The 25,610-nt window shown below is 35.2% G+C and overlaps 2 protein-coding genes across 4 annotated transcripts in view; one reads left to right on the plus strand and one right to left on the minus strand.

The window, feature by feature from the left end:
• Positions 1–25,610, minus strand: part of PP5.2 (protein phosphatase 5.2) — a 140,486-nt gene that overhangs the window by 38,787 nt on the left and 76,089 nt on the right. For 2 of the 3 annotated variants that reach the window (XM_089820956.1, XM_089820957.1), the window contains exon 9: positions 15,670–15,918. The exons of the other annotated variant lie outside the window; for it this stretch is intronic. In XM_089820956.1, coding sequence (XP_089677082.1) covers positions 15,670–15,918 — 249 coding nt within the window. The remainder of the gene's footprint in view (positions 1–15,669; positions 15,919–25,610) is intronic. 3 annotated transcript variants of the gene reach the window in all.
• On the plus strand, positions 9,082–13,027 carry LOC149567695 (uncharacterized). Its single transcript, XM_089820955.1, has 7 exons — positions 9,082–9,546; positions 9,738–10,392; positions 10,532–10,764; positions 10,880–11,032; positions 11,181–11,581; positions 11,719–12,121; positions 12,256–13,027. Exons 2-7 carry the CDS (start codon positions 9,770–9,772, stop codon positions 12,834–12,836), a joined length of 2,394 nt encoding a protein of 797 aa, XP_089677081.1. The 5' UTR covers positions 9,082–9,546; positions 9,738–9,769; the 3' UTR covers positions 12,837–13,027.

Below are 25,610 nucleotides of genomic sequence, written 5' to 3' on the forward strand. Positions count from 1 at the left end.
ATGATGTTGGTCAAAGTGGCACCTCACAAGCACAAACTATGGTTGTTCAGTAATATAAGACATACCTTTGCAGGAGGGATGCAAGCTCCTATGAGACTAAGACTGAGCTTGATCCAAAATTTGACTGGGTCACCATGTGTACCAATCCTACCTTTACTGATGAGGACCTTAAGTGTGTTGATCAACTGGATAGAGAGGTTGAGGTTGTGGTCATGGCAGATTATAGAGCACAATCAAACAAAGGAACAAGCACATATGATGCTGGTCAGAGTGGCACCTCACAAGCACAAACTACGGTTATTCAGTCAACCAAGACATACCATAGACTTGATTAAATGCCTTTGTAGGAGGGATGGAAGCTCCTACGAGAGTGATCCTAAGCCATAGACTTGATTTTGTTTTCACATACGTTCAAACATTTAATGTCATGGATTTCATTATCCATGAGTTTAATATACATTTAACAATATTTATAATTTTATATATCTAAGTTTGTTATTTCCTTCAACTATAACTTACATTTGTATTTATGTGATCAATGTATGTTTATGTATGTGATCAAATTAGCATCTAAATCGTGATGTTATTGTGTCTTTAAGCTTTAGCTCAAATTTGATGCATAAATTAAATTTTAAATCCTTAAAAATCTCTAAATTTAAGGGTTTTTTCACTTTGTTGAACTTTTGTCAAATCACAAGTTCATCCTTGTTGATTTCAAGTAGAGTCTAAGTTTGGGAGCTCTGATATATACATTCATGCATATACGTACACGCACATATACACATATTATATATGTATGTACATACGTATATATATATATATATATATATATATATATATATATATATATATATATATATATATATATATACACTTAGCTTGTGGAAACTTTGGTACATTCACAAAGCATTACTCTCACCTCAACTCACCCCTTCCCAACCACAACTTAGCAGCAAGACCAAGATAAGGCGGGTTATAGGCTAAGTTGGGTCATGTAGATACCTTTGGCACAACAAAATGTGTGTACATACATATAGACATACCCACGCACACACACACACATATATAACACCATCCCCGTGCCTACAATGCTTTCCCAAAAAAATTGAAAAGAAACTATTGTCACCAAAAACTCATTTTATTTTTCTTCTTTATACAACATGTCTAATACATAGGTGATGGGAGTGAGCTCCACTTCTATATTTTCCCTAAGCCTAAAGTCCATTAGCATTGTCCTGCAGTATAGCAAGAAGATTGGACACAAATTATGAAAGTGTTTTTTAACGGTTAGAATAGTTGATTTCAGAGGGTAGTCATGCTCATTCAAGGAGTTGAAAATGAAGGAAGCAAGAAAGGAATGTAACTGGGTGATTGGTGTGATTGAAATCGGAGTGCATTAAGGAAGAGGCAAAGTGACAAGAAGATTCCCAAATTCAAGACGTGTATCGAAAATGGCACTAGCTATAGGGAGGATTTTTGGCTACTATAGGAAGTTGTGGTTGAGTGTGAAGCCAAGGAATAAAATGAAAAACTAGAAGTATTGATAAGAGAATTAGAAACTAGGATTCCAATAGTCAGAATCAAGTTGAATCCATTGAGCAAAACCTTGGGGAATTATTACAACAAAGGATTAAGATGAATTGTAAGGGTTAAATGCACTTGCCCTTCATGTTCATTTTGTGGTAGAATATTGTTTTCCTCCTACTATAGACTTAAATCTTGAGAGGTTGTAAGCTTTTTTATTTTCTCTTGTCCTGCCATCTTTAGTTTCATCTTTATTTCAAACCAAGTATTCAGGAAAATGTGGTAGTTTAGGATAAAAGTGACAAATCCTCAATAATGAACTCAAAAGAATGTTCAATATTATTTTGAAAACGAAGGGAACAATATATATTTTATTGCATGAAGGAAAGAGATAGAAAGAGTGCAAATATCACTTTAGGTGCCAAAGATAGAGAAGGTTGCCAAGGTAGAGGGACCACATAGGTGTTTATTTTATTACCCAAGAGACCAAGGTAGAGAGTACCCTAAATTGATGAGACATGGTATCTTTCCTTGTACTACAAAATGAACATGAACTAAAATTCGGTACACACTGCCAACTATCTCAATGATAAAATATTAAAATTTATTGGACATGAAGGAATTTGTTCAACATTAGTTTTCTCCAAAAGAATGACTTGTGATCCTCCACTCATCTTCCCCTCAAAATTTAAAGCCTCCTTAGAACACTATTTGTCGTGGAAATGATACAGCAAGAATCTCTTTCCATTCTAAAAAAATAGTCCTTTAGTCATACAAGCATGGTCCATCGAACACAACACAAAAAAAAATCCACAAGGGCAACACCCACCAATAATTCATCAGCAAGTTGAGAACCAACCAAAAACATCAATTTAATATGAACACCTTCTTTGGTGCAACCCAGACCATTGGACTTAAGTTGTTCAGCATTTAAAGGCAAGGTCTGACAACAAATTCTGGAGCAACCAAGCTAGTTTGAACATAGATCAAATAATGCACTAATCTTCAAACCATTTACACAAATTCTGGAAAATTCATAAGCCACATGCGATTTCTCCTTAGCTTTATTAGCAATTACATTATATTCACACAAGAGGGGCATAGAGCTTTTATTACACTTTTTATAGGGGTTTGTAACTTCAAACAGAAAGAATCCTCAAAAGCATCCTTATAACAATATTCATAATGCACAAAAGGGGAAAAGAAGCTCATAAAATTTACCTTCATAATCACTAATTTAGATCTATTTGTCTTAGGAAAGGATGGAGAACTATCTACCTAAGTTGATGAAGCATGTGAACATGCTTCATCAATATTTACTGGTTTGGAAGAAAATATATGAGATGGCCCCGAAGGCCTCCTATTTATTCATTAAGACATCACCACGTTGTACACCTTCACCCAATTGTATTTTATGAAACTGACTAGTGTATTTTTGTACACTTTGTCTATCTTTTATTTTCCAAATTGTCATTTTGTATTTTTCTCTGCTTAGGAAAAATAGATCAAAATTGATCCCTCATTAATTGCTTAGATTGTTCTCAAGAATTTGTTGGAGCTTGTCTCTTTAATGCCATAAATTACAATGGAATCTCAGACCAAGTTAGAGCATACTTTGTTATGCTCAACTTAGCAAAGGAAATTGTGCATTCCAAAGAAACGGAAAGCGAGAGAAAATGGATGCTAAAATATACCTCGTACATAACAATTATTAAGCGTCTCTAATCCACGTCGACTTCAACTAGCAAAATCACAGCATTATCTCTACCTTAAATAGTGGTCTCATTGGTACAGCCTTCACATTTTGGAGACTCTTCATTAACAATGAGCATGCCTATCTCCAAGCTTTCAACGAGTGCTTCCAATAAACTTTTTCAATCTACAATACTCAATTTCTTATCTCCACTCGATCTTGTTGTGGGCAAGAATCTATCTTAAGAAAGAACTTGCTCTTAACACTTGATCCATAAACAATAATAGGTATTCCACGTGTAGTTGTCGACTTATGAATTAGATCTTATTTTATAGTGAAAGTAAGATTATTATTGACCCTTGAGAAATCCTCTTCGAGTAAACACGCTAGCTAGAAGGTGATGCTATATCTTATCTTGAGAACTCTTTTGATTTTTAGAATTATTATTTTATGCATTCCATTGTAGTTTTGATGTGAATATAGGTTGTTTGATTAGATATTATCTTGTGTAATAGACATCATTACTAGAATAATTATTTGTGTAAAGTTGACTATTGAGCGCCATGGTTGACATGTATTAATGTACAACTTGATTTTTCAATATTTGATCCTTATGGATTAGTATTGTTTAAAAAATATTGTTAACATATATTGGATTTCGTGATGTTTGGAACCAAGTAAGCCGGAAAGGTAGAACTGCATTCTGTGTGTTATCAACACTTGACACTAGGTTATAAAGCAATTACCTTGTCTAATAAATTATTTAAGATATTTGAATAATAATTAATTAGATTTATCTTATGTTTTAATTGGTTACAATAATAAATTAGAGATGAATAGAAAAGTTATTAGGTTTTCATTATTTAGTTCAATTGTAAGCAATCTTTACTTGTAGATAATTAGTGTTAAACAAATAAATTATTCACAATATTTTAACATTAGAATAAAACACAAAACCTAATTTAGAATATGACCAATCAAGTATATGTGTATATAGATTTAACAAATTAATTAAAAATGAATATTATGTTTTCTTATGTTTAGAGATTAATTGAGAATAGTGTAATTATAGGCAAAGAAAGCAGGATTGGAGGCTACCTTTAATTTTCGGACGGCTAGACAGCAGAAAGCGCTCTTTGGTCCGGTCCAAAATCACCAACTTTGCTTGTTGCTTCTCTGTCCGTCACCAAGAGTGATGGAGGAGGTGAAAGGAACGCGTTGTTGGAGAGTTGTTTCAGAATTCGACCCACCATTAGACAATAAACATAGACATAGCTGCACTGGTTATGGTGTGAGGGCTGGAATTGGCCTTCTCGGAAGAAGTTGAGTGGGTGATGAAAGCGTTGTTTCCAAAACACTTGATTGTTGGAGTTCAATCCTTGTTAGAGTGGGCATGGTCAGGGAAGGGCTTTAATTACAGTGTATGTTTTACGGATGAAGTAGAAGGGGAGATGACAGGGAAATTTGGTTTTATTTCGTGGCCAACTGGTGTGAATAAGGAGGCTTACAAGGATAAAATCAAAGTAGAATGGCTCAAATTGGTGGAGGAGATTCGTTCTTTCTAGGAGAAGGCTAGGAAGGTAAAAGGGTTTCTTGTTCCCCATCGGCGTCGCCGTCACATTGCAAGGTGCCGTAAAAGGAGAATGGTGACGAGGGTAGTTTTCCCGATGAAGAAGTGGAGGAAAATTTAAAATGACCAATTTTTTCTTTTTGAAGATCGCCTAAAGGAAATTTGTCCTACGTTTTTTCCAAGGTGGACGAAAGGAGATTTGAAGGTGTTAAGCTTCCGTAAATGGAAGCAGGAGATAAAGCTTAAAGCTTCAGCAGAGGGTAGGGAGATGCAGTAAACTAAAAATTCAAAGCTGAGTGCCATGGCGAATTGTGAAAAAGGCTTCAAAAACAAGAAAAATTTGGATTTGGGGGTGAACAAAAGGATCGAACTGATCAAGAAAAAAGCCAAGAGCAAGGAAGGTGGGCAAGAGTGTGATGAAGGTGACACAGTGTCTAAAAGCATTGTGTAGGGCCAATGGAGGTTTCATTTTCAGTTTGAGACTAGGGTTTTTTCAGTCTGAATGTTTGTAAAAACTGATATATTAATCTTAGTTGATATGGAGAAACCTCAGAAAGGTGGGAAGTAAGCGATGATATTGTGCCGATAAAGTAAATGTCGGATATGTAGTAAATTGTAAGTTGTTTTCAAGTGTGAAGGTTATTTTGAAATTTTAGCCTATCTGTGTACCTTTGCAAGTTTATTAATAAAATAATATATTATTACCAACCAAAAAAAACAGCAATTACCTTTCCTATTTTTAGGATTTTCTAAGAAGAAAATAAGTGCATGAGTTTTAGGATTGACTAATTATGAAGACTAGAGAACATTACACATGTTTTGATTTTAGCTTTGAGGATGAATTCTGAAGAGGAAAGATGGGTTTTAGTTGTCTTTATGTCCAACGAGAATTTCATTCATGCATTGAATTATGAAATAACTTGTAGGAATACATATTCAACTTGAGTAAAATATATCTAAGACTATTATTATAAGTTTGAATTGTTGAACTAAGTGAACATTTGATTTCTAGATAGAGAAAACTACATTGTAACACCAAGGTAGGGGGTGTCGGGATGAGGAGGCATCAGGACGAGTTTCTGGGACAAAAAAAAGGGGGCCTCACTTTGGGGGAGGTGTTACATTATAAAACATGAAATGTTAGCTATGAAATGATGTTTCAATTTAATATACCAAGTTGAAATACTTGCACATAACAAAATTGCAACACCAACCAAAACCATTAAACATTCAACATAGTAAGATAGTACATAGCTAATAGTAACATTCATAAATCAAGATTCAAATAGAAATTCAAATTATCAACAGTTAAAATTTATATTAGTTCTATCAAATGCCAATTATATCATAATGATAAAGATAATTACATTGAATAGAATTATGTGATATGAATCATGATCAATATCAAAATGAGTATAAAACCATGTCAAAATAAAAGTGTAGTGATGGGAAGCCTCCAATCAAACCCCAAGCAAAAGTCCACATCACTGGAACTATTGGGCTCCTCACACTCAAGTTCCACAAAAGGAACACCAACCATCCCTACATTTGTTTTAGCTGTGTTAGCTTGCATATGGACCCCCTATTTAAAAATGCAAAATCCAACTACATTTCCTATTCATACGAGCCAAGGATCAAGTATGTGTCTTTTCCTTATGATCTTTTACAAAAAAAGATGATTTTATTCAAGTTGAACCAAGTTCATATGGGTTCGAAATGATTCAAACTGGTTCAGTTGGTGGAATCAGTTCAAGAACAGACGATGACCACCTTGAACTAGTAAACTAGTTCAAAAGGTTCAACTAGGTTCGGTGGCAATGTACAAAGTACAAATTGGTTGATACAAGCGTATGTGGATTCAACACAGTTCAAATCAGTTCAAACTGGTTCACAGAGGATCATATGGTTCACAGGTTCAACGAATTCAAATACAGCCAGGTTCAGTGCAAAGGTTCAACAGTTCAAGGTTCAAGGTTCAGAAGTTAAAAGTTTATGTTCACTGGTTCAGAAGTGCAGATTCAGGTTCAGATTTGAAATCCAAAGGTGACTCAAGACCCCCAACCTATGAATGTTGTTCAGAATCATCACGGTTAAAATTTTGGTTTCATAGGTTCAGGTATGAAGGTTCAAATGGTTAAGTTTTAACAGCAGCAACAAATTATCTAAAAACTGAAACATGGGTCTTAGTGCATGGATTATACCTTTTAATCCACCCATTGGATTAAGCTGATTTTCAGATAGGTTTTAGAAATCCTAACTTTCTAAATCCTCTACTAATGGTTTTGCCAGCTGCTTTACAGATCAAAAGTTATGAACATCGGAGTGTACTATCAAAATTGTCCATGACAGTTATAAGATAACGACAAATGTTTAAGTTATATTATTATTAGTGTTCCACAAGGACGTACCCACTATGGTTTTGGGGTTGTACTCATACCAGGGACGAAATGGGGATGCAGGGACAGATTTTGGCCATCCCCTAAATCGTCCCCTTTTTCGCGAATTCGGAAACGTCCCCAAAATGGCCAATTTCTTTTGGCTGGGAACTTGGGAACAGCCAGGAGTACCGAGGACGATTTTTCCATCCCCAAAATTGTTGGTCGTCCCCTTATTTCCAGCCAATCTGGTAAAGGCAAAACACCCCCAAAAAGTCATTTTTTTCTAATATTTGTTGTCCGCGCGGCCCCTAGTCGTCTTAAAGACATAAGAATATGCAACCCATATTTGGTCCATTAAAACACTAACTCTTCTACTCATTTTTAGATTTGACATACTTGCTAAGAGGAAGAAAAAAACATAAGAGCAATAGCAGCAGTGAGGAAATATTGTGTTTAGTATTTGGTATTTACTAACTATTTTAGTTGGACTTCTCTCTATTTCAATATGATTTCAGCATGATACTTGGAGCCTTTAGGCATTTTGATTTTATCTATATACATATGTGATATTGTTATAATGGAAATACTTAGTATTTGCCATTTGATAATGTTCCATGCGTCTACGGTGAATGGTTTATCAATGTTATGATACACATATTTGAATTTTCTCTCTATATATAAAATATCCCCTATGTTTTTAATCGTCGTCCCCTGAGGTCTCGTCCCCTAAATTTTGGCTTCGACCCGTACCCGTACCGGAAACACCTCCCCGTCCCCTAAAACATCCCCATCCCGGAAGCTCCATGGAGCATAGATTATTATGGACTTTGATGTAAAGTTTATAAAGAGGTTGAGGTCAGTAATATAATATTTAGTTCTCATAACTAGATATTATATTATATTGGTAAAGTACTTTTTAAACTTGGGAAAAGATTTTCAAGAATCAGTTGCATAACCGATAAACCGTCAAGAATCATATTAATTGTAATCACAGAGGCATGGAGGGGGTTATGAATTTTCCATCTTCCTCTACTTGGAGACTTTGTGCTAAGGGGAGGATATATTTTCATCTGGTTTTTCTTGTAATGAGCAGGGCTTATATTTATTTTCCAATACTATTTGCAATGTTGATTTGGAGCCTATGAGCTCATCTTTTGATATTGAATAAACAGAGAAATGTTCTTGAGTATGTAAACTTCTGGACTATTTACTTTGGGTTATATTGAGTTGTGCCCCATTTTTAATCATCTTTAATATCATTGTCAATACAAATAGATGGTTGATACTAGAGCTTTGTTCTCAAGTCCAGTCATTCATTGGAAAGGGATATAAACTCTTTGTGTTTTCGTTTTTAGTCTTAGTTTGTGAATCCGAGGGAATGGCTGTGTATCAGTTATTTGTATCCACTTGCTTTGTAGTTAAGATTTTTCGCATCTATTCTATGTTTATGAGTAGATGTTTGTAAGCCTTTATTGCTTTTAAGTTAAAAAGCATCCCTGAAATCCATACTTATCTAAAGAAGGGAGCTGTACCTTCAAATCAAAATTCAGAGGGCACTTACGTACTTCAATTACAAAGTGACCCACTGTTAGTAGCAGAATCTTGCCTTCTCAATCATGCATTCAAGAGTCATTTTTAAGGTTGTTTTTGTAAAAGACAAATCTGTTCACTAACAACCTGCAATCTCATCCTCATCAATATGAGACAGGTCCTCTGACTCTAAACCCCATTGTGTTGCTAGGCACTCTTTGTAGACGTGTGTCTTGCAACCTATGATATGCAAGACATTGTATACAACTAGCTTCCTACTCTCTTAGACGTAAGCTTCTTCCTCTAAACAAAGTGGATGAAGCAACCAAGTACCCCTGACGTCCCCAGAAACCCAACAAGGCGGTGATCGTTTGTGGCATAGTTCCAAAAATCGCCATGAAATCGCCGAAATCGCCGAAATCGCGATAAGATTCATGGCTCCCGATTTTTTTGGAATCGGAAATCGCTGGTGGCGATTTTTTCGCATGAATCGCCTGAATCGCCAAAATCGGCGATTCATGGAAAAAATCGCCAGAATCGCCATCGGGTATCGCCAGAAATCGGCCGCGGCAGCAAGGATAGAAAGTTCAATTTTTTAAAAAAAACACATGTTTTATTTGCTTTCTAAGTTGACTTTCCTCTTTGTTATAACCCTAAAGAGCCTTCTATTTGCTTAGTATGAGTAGAAGAGAGGAAGAGTGAGAGAGAAGAAGAGAAAAGAGAATCCATAGGTTTCCAACCGGCAAGAAGGAAGAGCACCAAAGAGATCAGAAGTCCATTTGGGGAGGCCATAAATTGCATTGGGAGCATTAAGGAGTCAATATCAACACTCCTCAACTCATTTGCAAGAGGTAAGTGTTGGTTTTTTTTTTGCATGTTAGTGTAGTATGCATTTTTTGTTAAATTTTTTTAGTGTTCATTTGCAAATCTTGAATGTTTTTTATTTTTAGTTTTACTAAATTGCAAACTAGGGTTTGTTGTTTTGTAGTTTTTGTTTATTAGTTGCAAACTTTGATTTTTTACATGAATTTTTTTATTGCAGCAGCCCTTTGCTTTCATTTTCCAATTTCCACAATGGGTAAAAAAGATGAATGCTGGAAATATAATGAAGAGTTTCCTGGGAGAACCAAATATCAAACAAAATGTATATTTTGCAAAAAAAAAAAAAATTCGGGAGGTATCTATAGATTGAAATACCACATTGCTGGCATACCTGGCCATGATGTCACAGTTTGCACTCAACAAACCGCTGAGGCAAAACGCTCTTGTTTAGTGGCATTAGAAAAAATTGAACAAGACAAGTTGACTAAGAAAATGCAACTTGAAGGGTTAAGAGGTATTGGCTCCTGTGCTCCCACATCCGCAACCGCATCTACATCTGCAAGTGCATCTGCATCAGCTTCCGCATCCGTAGGTTGTGTTGGGGAGGGTTCTTCTAGGCCTCCTTTTCATCCTAGTGCTAGTGCTCATGTGAGTGTTAGTGGTAGTCGGTCTCATACTGAGACAGAGTCCAACACCAACCTATTGCGGCCTAGAGTGCGGAAAAGCAGAATGGATAGTTACTTTGTGCCCCGCACTACTCCTGGCTCCCAACCCACGCTTGAGGGCATGGGTTTGAACAAGGAGATTCATGATGCTGCCAGAAAAGAGATTTGCAAATTCTGGTACTTTTGCAACATTCCATTTATTGCAGCCAGGTAATTGATTCTTTTTTCTTTGTTATCTTCAAAGTTAAAGTTAAAAGTAAAAGTAAAACTTTAATTATATCTACTTGTTTTATGATTTTAGTTTTTGACATCTAAATTTCTAATCAATATCATTATCTATTTGTGACAGGACTCCTTATTGGCAGAACATGATAGATGCAGTTGCCATTTGTGGTCCGGGGTTTAAAGCCCCAACTGAGGCTGAGTTGAGTGGATACCTCCTGGAGGAAATGGTTGAGGATATGAGGCATGAGCTTGAGGACAACCGAAAGGAGTGGATCGAAAAGGGTTGCACCATCATGACTGATGGTTGGACAGATAGGAGGGGAAGAACACTCCTCAATTTTCTTGTATCCTGTGGAGGTGATTGATCATTCTACTTTCCTACATACATAATTTTGAATCGTGATTGACTATTTCAAATTTTGATTTGTTGATTGCTAATAGTAATTATAATTCGTTGTTTTGTTACTTGTAGGATATACCATGTTCCTCAAATCCATTGATGCTTCTGCTCATGTAAAAAACGCCACATACTTATGTGAGGTTATTGAGGAATTTATAGCAGAGGTGGGGGAACAACATGTGGTGCAAGTGGTGACGGATAATGCAGCAAGTTATGTTGCTGCAGGTAAACTTTTAACTTTTTAAGTTTTGAAAATAAATTTATTTGAATTTTGAACTTTTTCTAATTCTAACTTAGAATTTCTAAGTTTCCTAAGTTCTAAGTTCTAACATGTTTGAAATTTGAATTTCTAATTATCTTAAAATTGTTGTAGGCAAACTTTTGATGGAGAGGCACCCCACCATATTTTGGTCCCCTTGTGCAGCACACTGCCTTGATCTCATGTTGGAGGAAATTGGCAAACTTGAGTGGGTCAAGTCATGTGTGGAAAGGGCAAAAAACATATGTAAGTTTATTTATAATCATTCATTTGTCCTTAGCACAATGAGGAAGTACACAGGAGACAAAGAGTTAGCTCGTCCAGGGATCACGAGGTTTGCCTCGAATTTCATCACCTTGCAGTCCTTGTTGACATCAAGGGATGATTTGAGGAGCATGTTTGTTGGGCGGGAGTGGATTTCATCTTCCTATGCTACGACCACTGCAGGGATAGATGTGGTGGATTGCATATTTGATGATGATGGTTTTTGGAAACCTGCTAGAGAAATACTTAAGGTAATTTTATTGCAATTTAACATTTAATATTTTACAGTTTACTATGCTAATTGTTTAATGATTTAGTTTTACCTTATATTATTGAATTATTCTATGTTTAAGTTTTGACTCAAATTTTTGTTTTACTTTATATGTAGGCCACTGAGCCTCTTGTATCTCTCCTACGAACTGCTGATGGGGAGAAGCCCTCTATGGGCTACATATATGAGGGCATGGATAGGGCCAAGGAGGCCATTAAAGCTCAGTATGCAGGAGTGCAGAAGTATGCCCCTATTTGGGACATCATTGATAGGAGATGGCAGAATCAGCTCCACAGACCCATCCATGCAGCAGCTTACTTTTTGAATTCGGCATTTCGTTTCCGTCCTGACTTCAAGGCGGATGAGGAGGTTCTCACCGTATTATATACAGTGATCCAGAGGTTGAGTACTGATGAGGATAGCAGTGCTGCAATTATTGAGCTTGATAAGTTCAATAATAAAAAAGGGCCACTTTTCTCTAGCAGGGTAGCCATAGATGCTCGGGAAACAATACAGCCAGGTAAAAATTAAATAATATATTCAATGTTCATGAATCTAGATTCTAAACTTAAAGTTGATTATGTAATTTTAGAGTTAACTTGTAATTTGTAATTTGTAAATGAGACTAATTATTTTTATTTTCCCTTATTTCAGATAGATGGTGGCAAATGTTTGGGGCCACAACCCCAAAACTTCAAAAAATTGCCATTCGTATTCTGAGTCAGCCAAGCAGCGCTTCTGGATGTGAGCGCAGTTGGTCCATGTTCGAGCACATCCACTCGAAGAGGAGAAACAGGTTGACAGTGCAGAGGTTGAATGATCTTGTCTTCGTTCATTACAACCTCCGTCTTAGGATCAGACAGATTTTGGGCACTGACTCCTCTCCGATCATTCTGGAGGAGATTGATCCAGAATCAGAGTGGCTCACAGAGGTTGTAGATCCAGTCTTCACTGAGGAAGACCGTGCGTGGATTGACCAGGTGGATATAGAGGCTGAGGCAGCTAGAGCACGTTCTTCAGGCATTGGTAGACGCACACGTGCATGCACAGACACAGGCCCTAGCGACATTCGTGAGCCCATCTTATATGCGGGAGATATGGCTCGACAGTCCTCTAGGACCTACATTAGACGCCTTGCTACTAGGCAGACTGGATACTCAGAGGCTGAGGCTGAGGCTGTAGCCGAGCTTGAGGATGATGTTGAGGATGATGATGACTATGAGCCTGAGGCTTGAGCTGGAGCCTTGTTTTTATATTTTGTTTACAGATATTGATACTGAATCATTGATAGACATATGTTTCAAAGTTTCAAACTTTCATGGATCTTCATCTTAGATTCTTACATAAATTTATGATTTGATGTCTTATGGATCATCTTACATACATTCTATGATTTAAATCATTATGATCATTTGATTTCTATTTACTTCAGCTAGCCTACAATTTACATTTTAGAATCTTAGATAACATAGTTACGTATGTGATGGATTTTATGTTTCATGTTTATGTATGTTAAGTTTTAACTTCTATTTGATGATGTTATAGTGTGCTTAAGTTATATTCAATAAAGGGTGCATGAAATAAGTTTTAAATTGTTAAAATCTTTAAATTTAACGGGTTTTTTCAAATTTGCCGATTCATCGCCGATTCATTGCCGATTCATTGCCGATTCACGATTCGATTCGACCTTGCCGATTCCGATCCGATTCCGATTCACGTTTCTTTGGTTTGTGGTGATGCTTGGGTGGCGGTGAGGGTGCTTGGGTGCACCAAGTAAATGTCTCGGGTACGTCCCCACACATGGTACTCCTAGGTTTTGGGCTGAGCACAAGTCCTAAGGTTTCACTAGAAAACTAGTACTCCAAAATACAAGAATTAGCATAGAGTATCAATATGAAATCATTGTAGAATATGATTATGGTGAATTTAGAAAACGTGAGAATTTAATTTTTGTAAATTGAATTGAAAACTCAAAACTATATTTAAAAAGTAGGATAAGGAGTTGTACATACCCTGGTCTCTTTTGCACCCTAGCTATAGGAATAGCATTAAATTTGAAGATCAGAATTTAAAACTTTAATTGCTTGATTACTTTAGAATGTTAGACAAAATTCAAAATTCAACTGCTTCCATCTTTTAAATTCAATAACATTTGTGTTCTACATGCATATGAATCTCATATAGCTTAAAAATGTCATTCTACTAGTCATATTCCAACTATGAACCGGATAGAGAAATAGGTACCCCATTGAACAGAGAGCAATCAGATTTTCAAAATGGCGTCTGTAAAATACCAGTGCCAAAGTATCTCGCTAACATCTAACTGTAGAACAACACAACACTTGTGTGTATGGAACTAGTGTAGCATTACTGAAATAGGAGCTCCCAAGGAGAATAGATAGTTCCAATGACCGAAATGTGTTTTTGAAAGAGGTTTCTAGCTGCCACCAATACAATTTGGTGATATTGTTTCTCATTTGATGGATGGCATTCTGTCTTTTGAGGTATATATGTAAATATTCTACAACCAGAAGATAATTCTTGCTACTAAATGTTATACATTGTCTTAAGAAGTAGTTCGTTGACCCTTTTGATATATAGAGCTAGAGAATGCGCTTCTCTCCATATACATACTGCATCAAATTAAACCATAGACAAAACAGAGTGTCATAACAAATTCAGCACTTCTGATAGAGAGGAATTATTGTTTCTACACAATATAGACTAACTTGCTGCAGTGCTTATGCTTTCAGCACCTGCTACAACCATCAACTTTGCCACAGCAAGAAAAGCTTAGTTTGTGATCTCTCTTCTGTCAAAAAAACGCTTTTGAATGTCCCATCTGATGCATTTTTCAACATTCAAGAGATTATCCTTGTTCCAAAACATTAGATCAAGTACAAAGACCAAATCCTTAGCAAATCAGACACAGTGAAACCTAAAATTAGGTCAGCAATTAAACAGACTACTTACATGTCACTTTTTAACCTAGCCCATTTATCAGATATTGCTTACATTGACTGTTTGTCTACAGAATAATTAGAAACTTCCTCCCATATTGCTTTAGGCCATGGATTGTTTTGCATTTCTTGACTTCTGAAATTTTGGTCACCAGAAGGGTTCATACAAGCCTCATTTTGAGAGAATTCCAGTGGTGAGGGACTCATAACTAATAACTATATGAAAAAAGAAAATACATGAAAAAAGGATAATATTCGGTTAGAAAAACAATGATAAGATGCTGCACTTATGACCCAGGATAATCTGAAATTTACATTTGGAGATGTGAAGCCAAACTATTTAAGCTTTGGTACCAAATAGCATGCCAACCTACTTTCTCAATTCCTAGATTGTGGTAACTAGAAATCCCACTCTCAATGTCAAAAGTTGGAAAATAGCAATAATATACAATTGTAGCATTGCTGTGAGTGAAAAAAAAAGTTTCTTTACTCACAAAATGTAGCAGTTTTCCCATCTTTAATTTCCATGCAAGATTTTTTACAAGAGCAACAGCCCTTCATAAGGTAAGTTTGTGATACAATCCAATGTAGGTTTTCAATTGGAAGACACTGTTGTGCAGTTGATATTTTCCCATATTATGGCATACCAGGTTGAGATTTTAGGATCAAAAGAACAACCCTACGAAATCTCTATAATAGATACAAGAACCCTAAGTTAAAAAACAATCAAATGTAACCAAGAGAACTCTAAAGTTTAAACAATTAAAACATTGACAAGTCAATCCAAATTTGCATTTATCAGCACCTCTTCCAATTCTTGTCACACAATATATAAGAAGGTCCTTGTTTTGTTATTATACTTTCTTTTGCTTTCTATATGTAAGTTGATATTCATGTGCATACTTCAGCATAACCTGAAAGAAATACATATGTTCCAAACAAAACAATACATAGTCTTTGAACCCTGACTTAATTGTAATACGCTCCTCAAAAACACCCTACTAGAAGATTAAAGATGCACAACTCTAGTTAGGTAGTTCGATTAAAAACACAATTCATTTCTCAAAGTTTCTCAGGTACACTAAGAATAAAATCAAAATAGGATTACCCTCTTCAGGTGGCTCCCTGAATCGATCAATTGCTCTAATATCAGCAAGTTTTACACCATCAACACTAAAGAGACCACCATGCACGACAAAGATCTTGTCATTAATAACATGAGCCAAAGGAAGGCAGCAAAAAACTTCAGCAAAAACCTGTGCCATGGTGTCATTATACTTGGACTTCACTTCACCCTCAAAACCGTAAATCTTGTTCATACTCTTGCTTTCATGATTTCCTCTAGAAAGATAAAGGCCTGGCAGACAAATGAAAACTTCTTAAGGTGCAATGGATAAAATGAATATAAAATTTGTTTTTCCAGATAGCTAACCAAATTCATCGTTCAATTTTTTAGTAAACCAGTAATAAAGAAACAAACATCTAGAAGCAATGACATAAATGGCAGTACAACTGAAATTCTGAAGCCGTTTAATTGAAATTTTGAATGCAATTTATATGTTCAGATAGCTTGCCAAGTTCATCATTCATTTTTCTACCAAACCAGTAATAAAGTAATTAAACATCTAGAGGGAATGCCACAAACAGAAGCAGAACTGAAATTTTGAACGCACAAAAGCAACAGATAAAATAAGCATGGAAGAAGAAGAAGATGTTTAGGCAATCATTTTATTAGATTATCCATCCATGATGCAGAGCATCCACTTACGGTGAAAAGGAATGAGGACATCTTTTGTCTAGAAATAGATGCACATTGGAGGACAACTTGCTATTAAATAGAGAATGCATGCTGAAGGATAAAGTTCAACTAGCATATCTATACATGGTCACAAGGTATATCCTGTCACAAAAATGCTTAATGGTGAAGGGCAGAAAAGAACCATGCAAGATTAAAATGGTTGCCCGTCCACAAACCACAGACTGTGTCAACAAGGAAAATAAGTTGGATAGACAAGAACTCGCATTTCTTCAGATAATTTTCTCCAAGAACACAATTTTCCTTAATGAAAATAAATCCAATCAATGGATTCAGAAAAGGGGAATACGTCCAGAAATCATTTTATTGGCATGTTCATCCATCATGAGGGGGAATCCATATATAGTTAGAGAATATTGTAGAAAAGTTCAGGCATGATGGGATAGGCCATCCTGTCTGGGTGCTGATGCACAATGGAGGACAAATTCCTCTGAAGAATAAAATGCATGATAAAGGACAGAATTCGTCAAGCACATCCATTCATGTTAGCAGAGTTCATTTTATCAGAAAAGTGTTGCATGGTGAAAGATGTGGAAACATCCAAGATGAAAAAATTTACCCATGCTCATGACATAAACTATGTGACAAAGGAAAATGGAAAAGCAAAATTGCATAGAGACAAATCAGCATTCCCTTACACACTTTTGGTATTCCAGTAAACTCAACAAAGGCTTAGATAGTATTGTAGAGTAACACAGCAAACAAACATGATCCAGTGACAAACACCAGTAAAAGCTTAAGCACGACAAATCATGGCCCTGCACTTCTGTTGGATGTCCTAGTTTAGTGGAGAGGGTAGATGTTATCCATATTTTAAAATTTTAATGGGATCAAATTTTCATCATGACCTTTACAAAAATAATCTCATGTAGAAGCAATGATATGGTCAAAAAATTGCACTTATGTTTTACACACTGTAATAGTTAATTAAGCTATATGTAGTGAGCATAGATGCAAAACACACAAAGGACTCGGCGAGATTTTTCCTGCAAAGCTTGTGCTCATAACCTCTATAAATTGGTTGCCAGAGCTCAGCTATCTTTTGTCAAAAACTCGGCTTCATCTTTAATAAAAGGCAAAAAGGCATCAAAAAATAGTCTTACTATCATTGGAAAATTAGATTCCCCTTGCAACCTTCCATTGCAGTTGGTACACCTCTAAAATAAGAGATATGGTGTGTCTACACGGAATCATGTAACTATCATGCACAATTTGGTTCCCAAAACCCCAGATTGGAATCCTACGAACCTTGCCCACTCGATGCTAGGATATCCAACCGGTAATGGCCAACTTGACGGGATTGATCCATGTGATCCAAATCCCCTGCACTTCTAGCTCTTAGATCCAAAATGCTTATAGTAGATTGATTAGAATGTGAATGCAATGAAAGTTTCCCTAACGGCAAGAATTACAGAAAACTTTAAATTTGCAAATTATGAATTAAGAATAAAAGTAAATAATTATATGAATGTTTTTAAAATAAGGATAAATATGAATTAATGCAACAAATGAATATATTAATTCTACAAAGGGAAAGATATGAAATAATTCGCAGCGTATGGATTGCTAATTATCAAAAATATATAGACCAATGCCGAAGGGCGATAGAGTCAGTATTATAAGTTTAAAACATACAACTTTATAAAATTCTACGCACATTAATTATAAACAATTTAGTAATCAAGATGCGACAGATCAAATAAATAGACGCAATTTTAAAATAGTCTGGAATGTATTGCAACTCCTGTGGTTCGGGGACAAACCAAACATAGATTCAAAAACAATTAAATATTTCCCAATATCTATGATGTTCGATTTTAAAATGCTATAATTGATCCTGTCCACTTATCTATCATATAAATTATTTATAAAATTGAAATAATTATTAGAAAGGACAAAACTATATAATATTTTAACTCCAAAGCTTCAAGCATATTAAATATATATTTCTTACTGATCATGTCGGAAATAAAATTGCACTGGAGACACTCCTTATAGATGATCCATCCAATGCAGTTTGACTCCAGATTCGCATAAAAAATATTTACTCAATAATCTGAATTCACGAGCTTAGTTCAAAAAATCATTTCTTTACCGATGAAAGAATAAAAAATATCATAGAGCATATATATATATATGACTTGGGTATGTAAAGATTTGATATGAATATGAATTGTATATGTATATCAATTGTAAGATTTTACATCTTATATTTATAATGGACGGAGAGGTATGTCCTCAACCATCGCACCTCTTAATAAATAACTAATTACAAAGTTCAAAATGTAAGTTTGATTCATGATTTATGCTTCTTATTTTATACGATAACTGAACCCAAATTAAATAACGATTGGGGAGAAAACCATAATCCTAATGCTTGATATCGGATAGACTCCTCTCCATTTTTTATTAACTGACTTACTTCCATCAATTCTTTTGAATGATTGCAGTTCTAGCTATGCCATCCAGACATTTATCATCAATTTATATTCTAATGGTATTGGTGAACATTTCTCATGCAACAAAATTGGTCGCAACATGAACAGGAAGACATTTGTGACCTTTCCATATGCGTCTCCAAACTTCAAATATTGCTATATATTTCTCCATAATGATAATCTTCCTGATAGACACACACAGCCATGTGAAATTACTGTAAGCTCCAGTGTGTTCGTGATTAAGTTATCAAATGCTTCTAATCACACTATCCATATTCCTTCATCACAAGAAAAGTATTAGTAAGATATAAACTATCAAAGAGTATACAACGTCACAAATATACCCTCCATTTTAAATGACTATGCAAGATGTGGAAGCCCAAAATCACCCATCGAACACATCCATCTCCTCACACTTAACTGATACGTATGCCTCCATCAATAATCTCAGATAATAAATTATGTTCATTTCAATCATGGTCACATTTATTCTTAACTCTATTGAGTATTTGGTATCAACAGGAGACCCTTGACTTGCAAAATTCGTGAGTCATTTTGCGTTCTAAAACCTCTTTATCACTGCCGCTAGATATTGATGATGTTAATATATTTGAATCCACATACTCATATGTTATTGCTTATGATACTTCTTGCTCATGGTGCCTGTTCCATTGTTGATTTATATTTTCCCTGTATTTGGATTCAGATTCCAACTTCTCCTAATGGCACCGCTCACATGGTCTCATCACAGTCCCTAAATGATAGTGGTTGATATTATGCCATACATGACAATAAAACATACGCAACCATATATGTGGAACTTCAGGAAAATATTTCAATGCCTTTCCCACAATGTAGAGAGTTCCTAAAAAATGCCATATTTGTCATCGAGTAACGCTGCTAGGTCATTGACATGATTATGGTTCCATTCTATGTGATGCCAGAGTCATTCATTACATCCTTGCCGCTATAGCCAAGTTCATGTTGTCGTTTTTGTATGCATGATAACTTTTGAGTTAACTGTTGATGGCATATGGACTCTTCATCGTTGTATTCATGATTTTCTTCTATGATGAATTGGAAATTTTAGTAAATTATCATACTTGTCCCTCTCTATCCTCCATACTGTGTGAAGTGGAAGAGCATTATATACCTCAAACATGGATTATGAACTTTTACACGTCTGGTTTCAGCAGTGATAGAGTTACTGTTTCTTATGTGGTTAAATAATACTAATCTGATGCTCTCAATGATATATTTGTGACTATATACTCTTGATAGGGAGCCATAGGCTGGGATAGTAATGTTTCTTCAAATTGTTCATGTGCCAACTCAATACATCTAAACTTTCCATATATGGCTGCCATAGCATTACCAACCTCAATATGTTCTAATTCCACATGTTCATGCAGTTCATAAAATATATACATGCTCAGTCTTCCATAATAGTCTCCAAATGCATATATTCACCAAAAAAGTAATGAGAATGGGATTCTCTTTATGCATGCTCAAGAAATTTACTGCTGTTGAGTGTGGAATCTCCTAAAATATGCAAAATAGAACAACCATATTAATGGTAGGGTGAAAAGTTCAAAATAATGCATAAATGGAGATCCAAAAATTAGGGTTCCATCAAGTTCCAGCTCTCATATAAGGCCTGCGTCACATGTGAATCTTTGAGGGCAAAAACCCATTTCCAAAATATACTTTTCAAAATGATTTTCCAAGATATCCTTTTCAAGATGTTTTCCTCTCCAATGCAGTTATTAAACCTACAATTACTTATTAGTACAAAATTTAAGACCCTAATCTAGGATTTCTCACTTAAGGCCCTAATCAAACTTAATCATGAGAAGTCCAAGGTCATTTTATATCTGGATGTGCCAAGGCCCTGTGGTATCTCAACCTCAGGTCACAAGCAATACCCATATTCACGCTTCATTGTCTAGAGAAGGTTGTTCCATCAACCTGAAAATTTCTAGCAATTGTCTCTCTCCACTCACACTAATCTAATAGTCAAAGGCATCAAATCAAGTTTCTCAACTATGGTATGGAAACACTTGTTTTTGCCATTTGTAGATTTATTTATGAAATTATTTCCTTATGTGTTTCCCTCTCTGGTCTAAGCACAATGTTCGTCACATTCATAACATTAGAGTTATTTTAAACCCAAATGAATATTAGAATGAAGAAAATAAACTACCCAACTATAGCAAAACAGAAATTATATCATATTAAACTCAAATTGCTCAAATCAAGGCACATTAAAACACTTCCATGTCATGAGATTTACCACCACATAAGAACATGTGGCATGTCATATCTCAACTAAATCATCCCAACCACTTGTAACTACAATAATGACCTAAAGTGACATGACCACCGGAATGCAAAGAGCAAATCATCCCAGTGTTTCTCGTAATCTATGAAAATGGTCCTTTGTTAATGGATAAGTTAAGATATGGTGGCGACTCCAAGTTAATCTGTGAATTTGTGTGTTGTAACGGACCATCCAAAAATGCTCTTGTTTTATCAGGCCTATCAAAATGATGATGTACCCTTATATATTTAGTTTTACAATGAAAAGCTGTTCTCTTGGCCATCTGAGCAAAATCCTGATTATAATTGTCCACCCTGTTCTTGTAAATCTTGCAGTACTATCTTGTGCCATACTCTGGCTCTGCTATAGAAAGTGACATTGATAACTACTTGTCGAGCACCTAACACAGAACAAATGTTAAATCCATTCCATGATGTTGAATATTCATCTTCAATGGAACACTATCTGATGCAAATATATACAATTAATTGGCCTGAGCAAATTTCATTGCCTACATTGCAGTCTGCATCCAATAGCCCACTGGAACATCTGTCATCTTCCTTCACATGAACCATCTTACTATCTACCAAAAATAAGACACCAAGATCCCTTATCCTTGAAATAAAAACAAACTTGGAGTGTTATGCCCATAGACACTGCTATAGGCCCTTGAAGACCTCCTTCAACCTTTTCACTAAATCTCCCTTTATTTCAAATTCATAAATTTTTTATAGGCCCAAAAAACCTTCCTTCTTCAAAACACCAATAAAAAATATTCCCTTGGCATCCATCTGATAAAACATCCACTTGCATTATACGGTTGTGGAAAACCTTCCTATCAGTATCCATTGTGGGAACCTTTCTGAATGTGTATCATGATCGTAAAAACCATTCTTGTTGTGAATGTGCAAGATAATCCTTATGCTTATCAATACAAGGTTGATGCTTGCTGCTACCATAAGACACATATTGTCCAAGTGGCAACACCATTTAGTCACAAGAATTCTTACTAACTAAAGCATTATACTCTTCTCTCAATGCATGCCTAAACTCGTCTTCAGCAATATTGTCCTCAAAACCTTGTGCCTTGTCACTCCATTATTTGTAGCCTTATGCAAAACTAAATCCATTTTGACATCTAGTGTTCCTTCTCTAAAAGTTTGTGTCCAGCTTTGCTTGTGTATCCAGATTCTTCCTTGCACACTAAAAAAGTTTGCTCTCAATTTCATCTATTAGACAAATTTGTCACACTTATGTTAGGTTTCTTAGCCCTCACTTTCACAACTTAAACATGAAGGTATATTCCATATAACCAAAATATTCACTCTATTTAGAACGATCTCTATTTTATGATCATACACTTGATAGGGTCAAGCCTCTCCTACATAGCATATTAAGATATACAACACAATTTTGTCACACTAGTAAATACAAAACAATTGGCTAGTGCTCTAACCAAGACTGTTGCATTCAAATCAATATTTCCATTTGATGTCTATTCACCAAACAAACAATTTTATTTTACTTACAATGCCAAAAAATCTTGTCCAAGATTCAGTCATCAACACACTACTCGACATCATTTTAATAGTTAATTTCTTTATCTAACTCCATTTTTTTGTGAAGTCTTGGAGAATTAAATGCTGCTTCCTAATCCTATTATTCCCGCAAAAGGTCATGAACGCCTTGGATGCGTATCACCACTCTACTTTCCTAACATATACTTCAAGTTTGGAAAGTAACGAAGTGATTTTGCTTTTTCCTAAAGGAACCATAACCATGATTTCATTGAGAATCAATAACTTTTTGTTTCCAAACAATATAATTTTTTTGAGCCAACAAAGATACCTATGAACCATCTCTTATGGTGCCTTAGCTCCACATTTTCCATAGGAAAGATCTTCTTATGGTGTTTCCAAACATGTAACCATAACATGAAAATCCTTTCCTTAAAGTATGGAAGTCCATCAACAATTTGCTTTTTAACTCAACAATAAGAAATAAAATATAACTCGACTAAACAAAAATTTGAGCTGTTTAACAAGTGTGATAATGTAATGTCCCCTTTTTGGGACATTAAGAATTCTAAAGTCAAATTCATGAAATATTTAATTTGGCTTATGAGAGCTTAATGCAGATTTATAAAAGGGTCAAATTAATATTAAAGGGGCATTAATAAGAGACAAAATGAAAAGATGACAAGGAGACAGGGTAGAGGAAGTAGAAGAGTCATGGCATTGGACAACAAAATGAGGAGAGATGGTTTCATTTGAGCATGCTTGGATTATTGTTTGTTTGGAGAAATTCAGTTTCTCTATATCTTCCATTTTCAGACCCAACGACGCAAATCTTCAGGCCATATCTAGTGGATTGGACTTAGCCCCAACTCATCCTCTGCGGTGGATTCAAATCAGAATTCACATTTGAGCCAACAGGTGCACTTAATTGTTTATTTCTAATCTAACTGTAGTTTTGTATCTAAGATTGGACTTGATGTTTGTCACTGCATTGCTGACGTATAATGCAATAGCATATTTCTAAGGAATTTGTATGGATTGGCTGGTTATGATATTGTATTTCTGAAAAATCATATTACAGTAGTAATTTTGAGGGGTCTTCTATATGACCATTTGTTGTTTAATCTTGCATAGACCACTTGTTTATGATTCTGAAAATCAATTGAGGAAAAATTGGAGAGAATATCCGACTAGGATATTTTAGATAAAGCATTGAGATTCCTATGTCTACTTGTGCCTCTAGATCTTTTCTATCACATTCAGAGTTTATATACATCTAATGAGATACGAAATAAACTGACAGCATTGTTTGGCAAAAGTAAAACATATGATAAAGGACCATTACCTATAAAAGGACATAATTAATCTTAATCCAATCCACTATGACAACATTTGAAGCTTATCAGTGTGTGTGGGTGTGTACGTGAGGGGGTGTGTGAGTGTGAGTGTGAGTGTGAGTGTGAGTGTGAGTGTGAGTGTGGGTGTGCGCGTGTGCATGTGCAGGTGCGTTTGTTAATAATATTGAAATCAATCTTCATTTAAAAAATGAAATCCAAATTATAATGACATACATACGTGTGTGTGTGTGTGTGTGTGTTAATAATATTGACATCAGAATTATATCTTTTTAGCTTTTACCTATGAAGACACATGCATATATATATAAGTTCAATCAGAAGTGTACTTTTGTGTGTGTGTGTGTGTGAGTGTGCGTGTGACAATGGGACTGAATTCAAAACTACACTTATAACCATAGTTTGCAAACTCTCCAAGTACTCTCAGAGTTGCCAATTACTCTCAATTTTTTTTTCTGGCCGAGTACTCTCAAGTTTAACTCTTGCGTATTTATAGATGAAAAAATATGTAAAGGTAAAGAATGTTGACGCACAGAAAACATTGGATTAGATGCATTATTCACATGATGTTAGTGCTATAAAACTACACATTTTCTTTGTTGAGATGTCAATTTCTAATTTAATACATTCTGTAATTAAATTCTACAAAAAATATATGTTTCTTTAAGAGATTTTAAATCTTAATACTTTCTGAGTTGCCAAGGTTTTTTCCGAGTTTTTTTTATCCCGAATTAAAATTGACATTTTATAATTACATACATACATACGCATGTGTGTGTTCATAATATTGAAATCAATCGTCATAAAAAAAATGAAATACGAATTATAATCACATGCATACGTGTGTGTGTGTTATAATAATATTGACATCAGAATCAGAATTATATTTTTTTAGCTTTTACCTATGAAGACACACGCATATATATAGAAATTCAATCAGAACTATACTTTTGTGTGTGTGTGTGTGTGTGACAATGGGACTGAATTCAGAACTGCACTTATAACCATAGTTTGCAAACTCTCCAAGTACTCTCAGAGTTGCCAAGTACTCTCAATTTTTTTTGTTGGCCGAGTACTCTCAAGTTTAACTCTCGCATATTTATAGATGTAAAAAAATGTAGGTAAAGAATGTCGACTTAGAGAAAACGCGTGTGCGTGTGTGGGTGCATTTGTTAATAATATTGAAATCAATCTTCATTTTAAAAATGAAATCTGAATTATAATTACATACATACATGTGTGTGTGTGTTAATGATATTGAAAACAGTCATAAAAAAAAATGAAATACAAATTATAATCACATGCATACGTGTGTGTGTATGTGTGTTAATAAATTGACATCAGAATTATATCCTTTAAGCTTTTACCTATGAAGACACACGCATATATATAGAAGTTCAATCAGAACTATACTTGTGTGTGTGTGTGTGCACACCTGTGTATGTGTGACAATGGGACTGAATTCAGAACTACACTTATAACCATAGTTTGCAAACTCTCCAAGTACTCTCAAAGTTGCCGAGTACTCTCAATTTTTTTTGCTGGCTAAGTACTCTCCAATTTAACTCTCGCGTATTTATAGATGTAAAAAAATGTAGGTAAG

The sequence above is a fragment of the Cupressus sempervirens genome, chromosome 3 (assembly GCF_028749045.1).
Source record: "Cupressus sempervirens isolate cs-2001-9-10 chromosome 3, ASM2874904v1, whole genome shotgun sequence".
NCBI lineage: Eukaryota > Viridiplantae > Streptophyta > Pinopsida > Cupressales > Cupressaceae > Cupressus > Cupressus sempervirens.